Consider the following 11,226-nt stretch of genomic DNA (forward strand, 5'->3'; position numbering starts at 1 on the left):
TGCCCCTGGTTTAATTCCTTTCCAAACCAGACGGCATTTCTGTGCGGAGTTTGCTCATTCTCCCTGTGGTCGCGTGAGTTTTCCCTGGGTCCTCCGGTTTCCTCCCACAGTTCAAAAACAAGCACTCTAAATAATTAATCAAATACATTAGCTAACCTCCGAGTACACCTTTCAGTATACATATCTGACACTTAGCTACAACAAGGAAGAAGGGGACTCATTGAGATCTACCTGAGCTCAAACTCCCCTCTCGCCTTCAACGGGAGGGAGCCCAGGGAGGGAGCCGAGGATCTTATAAGCTCAGGGCTCTCTCCCGGGACAGCACACCAAACTAGCTTTACTATCAATCATCAGCTAGGTGTGAACTCTTGAAAAAGTAATTTAATGCCCTGCTACATTTGTAATTTCATATACACAATCATTCATTTTCTTGTCGGCTTAGTCCCTTTATTAATCCGGGGTTGCCACAGTGGAATGAACCGCCAACTTATCCAGCAAATTTTTACGCAGCGGATGCCCTTCCAGCAACCCATCTCTGGGAAACATCCACACACACATTCACACACACACTCATACACTACGGACAATTTAGCCTACCCAATTCAACTGTACCGCATGTCTTTGGGGGAAACCAGAGCACCCGGAGGAAACCCACGCAAAGGCAGGGAGAACATGCAAACTCCACACAGAAACATCAACTGAGCCTAGGTTCGAACCAGCAACCCAGTGACCTTCTTGCTGTAAGGCCACTGCCTCGACCATAACCACAATCATTATAAAGATAATCGTGTTCAAATAAACACTATAAATGAGGACTTTTCTATTAATCCCCATGTCTGAATGCAGACTGAGTGCAGCAGGTCTCTTGCCCTGTCTATTTTAACTATTAGCCCTGCTGGTAATCGTGAGGATTTAGGTGAACACAGCAGCCTGTGATGTGTCTGAATATGCACGAACTTTGGATAAAGTACAACGTCCGCCATTCTCCAATTCTCGAACTGCTCTCCCGACAAAAATGCTTGCAGCACACACACCTTTGCTGTATCGGCCCTGACAGGATCGCTGGGGAAAACATGCAACAAACCCTGTGGATCATGGAAGCAAACACATACAACCCTTCATGAACGGCTAAATACTGTGTGCCGTGGGTCCGTGGACACGTCTCACCCAGTCATCAATGTAGGATTTCACAGCTGGGAAATGGCAGCCAGGTCTGCTTTGCTTTCGGAAAGCATGTGCTCTCATGAATGATTGAGAAGCCGGCTCTTCTCATAGTAATAATAATGAAAAACTGACCCGTCATCTTTGAACTCGCAGTTCTGCGCTACGTCACTGATTTTGTTCCCACCCCAATAATAATTGTATACCCGGAAGCTGAAATTAGCTGACAAAAGCTCAAAATTATCCAGGTTTCCCCACAGTTAATGCTAACAGGTGCTAACATTGTCTTAACTGATGCTCAACATACACAAATCTGTTAAAATCTCAAAAAAAGTACTTGAGAGTTTCGTGAACCTTTAAAATATTTTTCACCAGTAAATTGCAATGTAGCTTTGAGTATGTTGAGTCAAACTGAAGGTTCAGAACAGTTTGATTCAACTAGTCTGAATGCTGAACTAATGCATTAAAATAATCTGATTCAAAAGAACAATTCGTTTATCAATCAAATATTTCTCCAAACTTGCCAGAGATCTGGACTATGAACGTTCATGTTGTTCATCTTAGTTCATTTTATCCCCCGGACAACCAAAAAAAAATAGACAAATTTGTAATCCGTCCTCCTTCAGCAGCTAATAGTAATGACCCAAGCATACTGGACTAAGGTGAGGAAGCTCCAAACATGTTGTGTCACATCGCTGGCAATACTGGAAACACGAAATGCAAGAAATACCAATATAGTATATCTGAACTATAGTTTTATTCCATTTTCTCAAAGCAAAGAGTCATTGACCCAACCACAGTGCATTGTCGGCTCCAAAGTTCTTGCTAACAAATGTGTGAGGCCGTCCAAATTAATAAGACATTTGCAAAAAAACTCATCCCAATACTGCAAGGTATACTAATGTTTTGCTTTTATACTTTACAAGAGGCTATTATTTGTGCATAAACATATCTAGATACAGTAATAAACATACCATTTGTATGAAAACAACATTTTTTTGACATACCTACAGCAAACTTACATCAGGGATAATATCATTAAATGTGGAGGGGGCACTTACAATAGGGGGTCTCAGGCGAAAAGGGTTGGGAACGACTGATGTAGAATTTCAGTAAAAAAAATGACTTCATTTTTGGTCTGTTGTTCACATCGAGCATGTTATAATTCACTGTGGATAAAACACTTATTTTTTTCGATTGTAATTTTTCTACTACTGTAGGAAATTTGCTTTATTTTGTCGAAACTTTAAAATATTTAAGTTAATCAGCTCTTAAGTCACTCACCCACTTTCCTTATAGGCTTATTCCCTCCTACCAGGGGTCGGAGAATAAACTGTAGCTATAACGTTTTTAGAAAAATATCTTGGTTTCAGTTTGCAAATAAACATTGCCATGAATATAGCCGTAGAAGCTTAGCTAGGCATTAAATTAAAAAAAAAAAGAAATAGGTATTGGGGTATAGCAGAGATTTTATGAAAAGAGCTGAGCTTCAGTCTCTCAAACAGTAAAGCATGACTGTAGCAACATAAAGAACTTTGGTAACATATTATCTGTTAAGCATTAACTACATTAGCAGATGTTTGTGAGCAGTTTGTAACTGCAGATACAAATGCTCTATTCTTGACTTATAAGCAAATATATGAGGTTCTTAATGATTGTATTTTCATACTTTGTTAATTATTATTATTTTGATTACTAAATGAAGTATTGCATCATTTACAAAGCAGTTATTTGAGATAAGTTGCTGGTTTTTAAAGAGTACTTAGAATGTCTAAGTAAATGATTAAAAAACTTTTCAAATTTACATTTTTATGTTATTGTTATTCAGGCATATATTAATAGTTAATTTGTATGTTTGATAAATGCTTTAAGTCAACTTCATCCAGTTTTGTCACCTAATCTAAAGTGAGGACTATTTATACTTCATAAATCCCTTATAAATGACAATTAAAGGTTCAGTTTAATTATAAACAGAAAAAAAAGAAAACAAATGAATTTATTCATCTCTATTCATTTGAAGTAATTTCTATTCATTTGAAGTAGTAATTAATTTAAAAAAAGTACTGTACAGTTTAAATGTCGCTAAATAACATTGAAATGTTGTATCATAATATGTTTTTAAATTATTATATTGTTGTTGTTTTATCTGACTTTGTTATATTTTGACACTGCTGTTATTCAGCAATGTTTAAACTTTACAGTAATTTTACTTCTTAAATAAGCTTGCAAAGACGTATTGTTCTTTTGATACTGAGCCTTTAATTTTCATGTATTAGGGAATTATGAAACATAAATAGTCCTCACTTTAGATTAAATCACAAAACTGGATGAAGCTGACAAAAATTATCATATAAATGAACTATTAATATTTGCCTAAATAATAAAAATGTTACTTTGAATAATTTATTAATAATTTACTAACTCATTCTGAATGAACTTAACACCCCCAAACTATTAAATACAAGTGATTTGTAAATAATGCGATTTGTAATTTAGTCATGAAAAATGAATTAGTAACAGAGTATGAAAGTACAGTTATTAAGCACATTTTAAATGTAAATTTAAAAAGTCAAGATTAGAGGATTTGTATCTGCAGTTATAAACTGCTTACTAAAGTCTATTAATGCAGAGTTAATGCTTAACAAATAAGGAATTCACTATTTTGTAATGGTCAATAAATGATCTACAGTGTGTAATAATTGATGTGTTACAACAACTTTTTACGGCAACATGGTGGATGAGCTGCTTTTACACACAAAGACACATTCTGCACTGCTGCAGTCTTTTCCTGCCTAACTCTGGTGACTGGCACTTCTAGATTGACTGTATTTTTTGTTGGAGTGCATGAACCAAACATAAACCAAACCATGACAGTTTGGGATGAATACTTGTATCGTTACACTCCAACAAAAAATGTGTCATAGTTTTCGAAAACCTCAGTTTTTCAGTTCACTCTGCGATTCGAAAATGATGTTTTCAAACCTTTCCAATCTGGAGAGCATTTTCAAAAAGAAATAGAAACATAGTTTTAATGTCGATGGAAGGCCAAAACAGAGAAAAATATCACATTTTAAACAAAAACATATTCACCAGCATGGACCACACCACACTTTGAGCAAGACTTTATTGTAGGGATGTAGGGATGAAGGTATGGTAAGAGAACAGTGGGATGAAGGGAAAGAGAAGTAAGAAACAGTGAACAGGTAGGTCGGTTGATCGGGCATCCTACGATAATGCCCAGAGACTCAGAGTGGGGGTACCGTCTCTAATACTTTGGTAGAGTGATTGGACCCCTCGATTCAGCCAAAGAGTGAAGAGAGGGTTGTGAATGGGAAACGAGGAAATAGAGGGAGGGTGGGTTCGAAAGAATGAGAAGAACAGTGCTAATGGTCTGCATTAAGTTTTAGGGAGTAGGTGATTGGTTATGGAGACAAAGTGAGGCGTGAGGGCCGAACTCAATGTTCAGTGGCGTGAGGGAGGAACTAAATGTTAACTCCATTTAGTGTGAACATGACCTGAATCAAATCTTCATTGTACTATGAAAACATCCTGTAAGTTTTAAAATTCTGAAAATTTTGGAAATAACTAAACTTTGCCATGAATATAGACAGAGAAGCTGACATGGCATTAAAAAATATATATATATGTCCTAGAGTATAGCTCAAATTTGATTTGTCTCTGGTGTCTCAAATGGTAGAGCACGTCTCCAGCAACATAAAGAATTGATTTATTGCTTATGACCCAAATTGAACCACACTGAACACCTATGGGATGAACTGGAATGCTGAATGTGTGCCAGACCCCACTGGCCAAATTCAGTCCCTGACCCCGCTAATGCTCTTCTGTCTGAATGGAAGCAAATCCCTTCAGCCATGTTCCAGCATCCATCAGAAAGCCTTCCCAGAAGAGCACAGGCTGTTAGGGAGGGCCATTAATGCCAGTGGTTTTGAAATTAAATGCTCAACAAGCACGGCGGGAGTTTGGTGGTTCATGTATATTATAAGATGATGGGCATTTTCTGTGTCAAACCCAATATGACTCTTGCTTTGTTTTTCTCACAGGTTTGCATATAGCAGGTGCGATGCTGGCTCTGCTCAGTTTGTTCATGATGGTCATGGGCTCGGTGTGTATCACTATGTCTATCAGTAAGAGCGTGCCCTTCTTCCTCAAGCCGGCTACCATCTGCTTCGTCTGCTCAGGTACCTGTTAAACACCACTTGACTGCATTCAGCTACTTGAAAACACACCAGCACCATTCGTCAAGAGTAAATCTAAAGTTTAAAGAGGACTCTCAACTTGACAGGGGCATCCTGTGAGTCAGTGTTTTAGATCAAAGGTGCAATTCCATTGGTATAAGCACACTGTGTCCGATTGCTGAGATTCTGAGCTTAAACTATAATCATCTCAATAAAACTACAGCCAGCCTTATTTAGTGTCACTTCACAAGTCATGTGTAACTACTTTTGTTTAATGTGTTTTAGGCTTACCAAAAGAAAACATGGCTGAAACTTAAGCCTAAGAACAAATTTAAATGCATTTTTTACTATCTGTAAATATTACAAATCATGAGCATTTATTGTTGCAGAAAATCCTAATGCTGTTAGGGTTAGGGTGACCACGTGACAGTGACCAGTGACCAATTCTAAAAAAGTTAGTAGGGATGCACCAAAATAGACCAAACCAAAAATTCTGGATGTACTTGGCTGGAAAATGAAACTGAAAACAACATTTTATTGACATTAAAACAATATTGACAGTGAAAAAGCTGAGATGCATAGTTTTATCAAAATTGCCATGGCAGCATAGTATTACTTTAGCAAACAGCAGGAACAAGAATACTACATAGAAATTAATATTTGAGTAAACTTTGCTTTTGCAACGAGCATGTTTGATTTATCAGTAGTTAGAAATGTATACAGTTACATGAGCAGAGCAGAATATTGAGTTATTTTGACTGCTGCAGTTGAGCTTTGGTCTGTGCATTACAATCCTTCCTTGAAATGAATGGGTTTCATAACACAGTGCTTTGTGCATCTGGTGTGAAAGCATGGCGGTCTCCCAAGTTTGTCCTTCCGAGGTATCTTGGTAAGTCCATTCACAGCTTTCTTGGAATTGAGAAACAGCCCATGCCTCCTAAACCAAACACACCTGATTCAGATCATCAGCTCATTAGCAGAGACTGAAAGACTCGTAATAGGTGTGGTAGATAGAGGAGACATATAACACATGTAGTGTTGGTGGTCTTCCAGGAATGTGGTCAAGGAACAATATAGTAGAGCATGACTCTAGCAACACACACACACACATATATATATATATATATATATATATATATATATATATATATATATATATATATATGTATGTGTTGGCTAATATGGCAGCATGGTGGATGAGGCACTTTTTATTAATAATCCACCATTGTCTGGCGCAAGCAGTTGAAATGAATGGGTTTCAATGCACAGTGCTTTCTGCATCTGGTGTGAAAGCTAAGCAGGCATTCAATCCGTATCTACCCCAACCAAAAACCATTGATCAATGTCGAAGTTTGAACAGCCCTATCAGTGCAAACCTCCGCCTATAAATCTAGAAATGCTGTGGAACAAAAATAAGCTAAATAAAACCTCAGAAAAACCATCAAAGCAGCAAAACATCAATACAGAGACAAGGTTGTGGGTCAATTTAACACCAATAACGCAAGGAGCATGTGGCACGGACTTAATTACATCACAGACTTTAAAAGTAACAGACCCGCCACTGTAAACATTGCTACGCTCTCCCGGACGAGCTCAACTTGTTCTACGCCCGCTTTGAAGCCCAGGACAGAGGGCACACACTGTGCGCTCCGGTGGCCGATTCCAAAACCGCCCTGTACTCCCTGTACACAAATGATTGTACAGCCAAATACAGCTCCAACGTCATCGTTAAATTTGCTGATGACACAATGGTGGTGGGCCTAAATACCAATAATGATGAGACGGCCTACAGAGAGGAGGTGCACACTCTGACGCAGTAGTGTGAGGAAAACCACCTCTCACTCAACAACAGCAAAACCACGGAGCTGGTGGTGGATTTGAGGAGAGAAAAGAAAGAACACACCCCCATCACCATTAACGGGACACTAGTAGAGAGAGTCAGCACTTTCAAGTTTCTTGAAGTCCACATCGCTGAGGATTTGATATGGACTGCTCACACAGACGCAGTTCTGTGGAAGGCACAACAACGCCTCTTCTTCCTCAGGCGTTTCAGGAGGTTTGGAATGAGCCCCCACATCCTACGCTCGTTCTACACCTGCACTGTGGAGAGCATCCTGACTGGCTGTGTCACCACCTGGTATGGAAACAGCACCAGCAGCAATCGCAAAGGCCTACATAGGATTGTGCAAACTGCTGGACACGTAGTTGAAGGTGAGCTTCCCTCCCTCCAGTACATCTACACTAGACGGTGCATGAGGAAAGCCAAGAGAATCATCAGCGACTCCAGCCACCTAAGCCATAGACTAGACCGGTCACGCACCAGCCGACTGAAGAAAAGCTTCTTCTCTCAGACTATCAGGCTGATGAACACCTAACACACCTCACACAGACTCTTCCATATCCCTCACTGCACACCATCAATATGTAACATGCACTGCACTTTAACCAACCCATACTTAAAACAAGACTGGCTACAACTATGGGTACACCTATTCATTGTACATATCACTGTCAACACTGCCAATTTTACATCGTTTTGTTTTTTGGGAGTAAGCTGCTGTATTTTGCACTGTCGTTGTATTTGCACTGTCTGCATTTTGCACTGTCTGGAACCAGCACCTAAGCTTTTCACATGGCAGCAACTCGATTCATTTAGGCATGTAGATAGTCAAAATGATCTGCTGCAGTTCAAACTGAGCATAAGAGTGGGGAAAAAAGTGACTTTAAACAAGGCAGGGTTGTTGAATCCAAACGGACTGGTATGAGTATTTCAGAAACTACTCCAGTAGAAATCTACTGGATTTTTCACACACAACCATCTCTAGGGTTTACAGAGAATGGTTTGAAAAACAGAAAATATCCTGAGAGTGGCAGTTCTGTGGGCGCAAATGCCTTGTTGATGCCAGAGGTCAGAAAAGAATGCCCAGACTTGTTCGAGCTGATAAAGGCAACAGTAACTCAAATAACCACTCGTTACAACTAAGGTATGCAGAAGAATATCTTTGAATGCACAACATATTGACCTTGAGGCGAATTGGCTACAGCAGCAGAAGACCACACTGGGTGCCACTCATGTCAGCTAAGAACATGAAACAATTCAGAGGCTCACCAAAATTGGACAACAGAAGATTGGAAAAACGTTGCCTTGTCTGATGAGTCTCGATTTCCGCTACATTTGGAGGGTTCGTTTAGAATTTAGCTTCAACAACATGAAAGCATGGATCCATCCATCAAAAGTTCAGGGTGGTGGTGTAATGGTGTGGGGGATATTTTCTTGGCACACTTTGGGCCCATTAGTACTAATTGAGCATTGTGTCAAAGCCACAGCCTACCTCAGTATTTTTGCTGACCATGTCCATCCCTTTATGACCACAGTGTACCCATCTTCTGATGGCTACTTCTACAGGATAACGCACAAATGTGTCATGTGTCATAAAGCCCAAATCATTTCCAACTGATTTCTTGAACATGACAATGAGTTCACTGTACTCAAATGGCCTCCAGTCACCAGATCTCAATCCAATAGAGCACCTTTGGGATGTGGTGGAACGGAAGGTTCAAATCATGGATGGACTGACAAATTTGCAACAACTGAGTGATGCTTTCATGTCAATATGGAATATGGGTTATTTGTTTTCATAAGTTGTTGTATTACTATAGCTAAAATAGTATTACTAGAACAGATCCATTCAAGTACTTTACTATAGTATGGATCAAAACACAATAGTATATACTATAAATTACTATTTTATTTAAATTTACTATCTAAGTGAAGTTTATTTATAAACTAATTACGAGAGGATCATGTGATTATGATTGAACACGGCTGGTTCGCATTAGCTACGTTGATCCACCAGTGAGGCCAGTCCTAACCCACTATAAAGAGCCAGGGTTTTTCACTACAGCCATCTTCGACTTGAAGAATCACCCCTTCCACCCCTTACTTCTCCACCTTTCCCTTCATATGGAGGCACGGTGGCCCAGTGGTTAGCACTGTTGCCTCACTGCAAGAACCTCACTGGATCTATTCCTTTAACAGGCCGGCGGTCATTTCTGTGCGTAGTTTGCATGTTCTTCCCGTGCTCGCGTGGGTTTTCCCCGGGTTCTCCGGTTTCCTCCCACATTCCAAAAACATGCACTACAAGTGAATTGATCAATCTAAATTTAGCACTACAGTCAAACTCTCATCCTGCAGCATATCTCTTAATAGCATTCATTTTAGTCATCACCTCTTATCAAGGGGGGAGTTGTCGAGATCTACCTGAGCTCAAAGTTCCCCTCTCGCCTTGCAATAGGGGGGGAGCTCAGGGCTCAAGGACCTTTTGGGGTAAGGGCTCTCTCCCGGGACAGCATGCCAAACTTGCTGTTAATTAATTATCAGCTAAATGTGAACTCTTGAAATTATAATTTGTATTTTTTCTTGCACAGACTTTTCTAAAACTCCCAAATGAACTCAAATGATTAAGTTTAAAGCCCCATCAAATTTGCCTAAAATCTAGTGCGCCTTTAGGAGAAAGATCACCCAAAAATTGGAAATCTGTCATCATTTACTTACATTTTACAAACCTTTATGACCCTCTTTCTTCTGTTAACAAATGAGGATATATTTTGAAGAACGCTGAAATCCTGTAACCATTGACTTATATGTGTTTTTCCTACTGCGGAATTCAATGATTACAGGTTTTCAGCTTTCTTCAAAATATCTTCTTTTGTGTTCACAATAAGAAATAAACTCATTAAGGTTTGAAACCACATGAGGGTGAACTAAGGCTATTTTACACCTGCTGTAACACTCTTTTGTCCTCTTTACTGATTTCTTTTAAAAGAGGGTCAATGTATGGGTGTATTGATATTTTTGATTGTCCTGTCTAATAGCATTCTTAATGCCATCCTACATTATTTAGCCACTTTTTAAAAGTATTGTTTCAGGCACTGTTTTAAAAGTATTGATTTGTCACTTGTATCATAAAAAAATCTAATGATACTTAGCATATGAGATTTGATTTATTCTAATGCCATTCAAAACGCATCAATATTATGCTACAAATGCAGTCAGGATCACTAAAATCATAATCTGGAACTACAGACCATTTCAATGTAGTGATGTCATTGGCCCAAGAACATTTCCTGCTTGTTGTCAAACTATTTCATAACTGCAAAAAGAGGGAATTCAACCATAACTCAACATTAAAACAGCTATCATAACATTATTCATCAATATGTAAACTTTTTTGGATTCTCGGAAGCTATGGAAATGAGAAAATTAAAACAGGAATCACATTAGGACTATTGTTATTGTTTACAACCCTCAAAATGGTCTATATTATATCAAATGCCATCTAATTGTATGCATATGTTCAAATGAAATGACCTCTGATGTCCACTTTCCGCAGGTATCCTGGTCCTGTTGTCAATCATAGTGTTCCACCAGTCTATCCTGGCGCTATTGGCAAGCGATCACAGTATCCCTCTCCATCACGAGTTGTCCTGGTCGGTGGCGTGTGTTGGCTCGTCTGGGGCCATTCTCATTATTGGAGGGCTTATTTTCCTGTTGCTTTCCCTCCCCTACAACCCTCTGGAGAAATGTTTTCGTCAGCAGAGCAGTAGCGATGCCTAGCTGTCAGTGAGCTAAGTAGCACACAATCTTTTATACTATTATACAGAGATTATCTGATGTTATTAAGGACTCTCAAAAGCTAATGATCCGCCGTATCCTGCATTAGAATTGCTCATTAGTAACATTATAGACCTTAATGCACATGCTTACACCGACTCTGAAATTTGAGCTGATCTTTCTACGGTGGCTCTGTACATAAAATCAGTGACCAACTCGATCTGTTTACTGTCTTTAAAGGCTTAATTTACACAA

General features: G+C 39.1%; 1 protein-coding gene across 1 annotated transcript in view; it reads left to right on the top strand.

The window, feature by feature from the left end:
• The window catches only part of cacng6b (calcium channel, voltage-dependent, gamma subunit 6b), a 37,619-nt gene extending 26,393 nt beyond the window's left edge, over positions 1 to 11,226 (top strand). The window contains exons 4-5 of the mRNA XM_001342797.8: positions 5,223 to 5,360; positions 10,751 to 11,226. Of these exons, the coding sequence (XP_001342833.1) occupies positions 5,223 to 5,360; positions 10,751 to 10,974 (362 nt within the window). The 3' untranslated portion in view covers positions 10,975 to 11,226. The remainder of the gene's footprint in view (positions 1 to 5,222; positions 5,361 to 10,750) is intronic.

This window comes from Danio rerio, chromosome 16 (assembly GCF_049306965.1).
Source record: "Danio rerio strain Tuebingen ecotype United States chromosome 16, GRCz12tu, whole genome shotgun sequence".
Classification (NCBI taxonomy): Eukaryota; Metazoa; Chordata; class Actinopteri; order Cypriniformes; family Danionidae; genus Danio; species Danio rerio.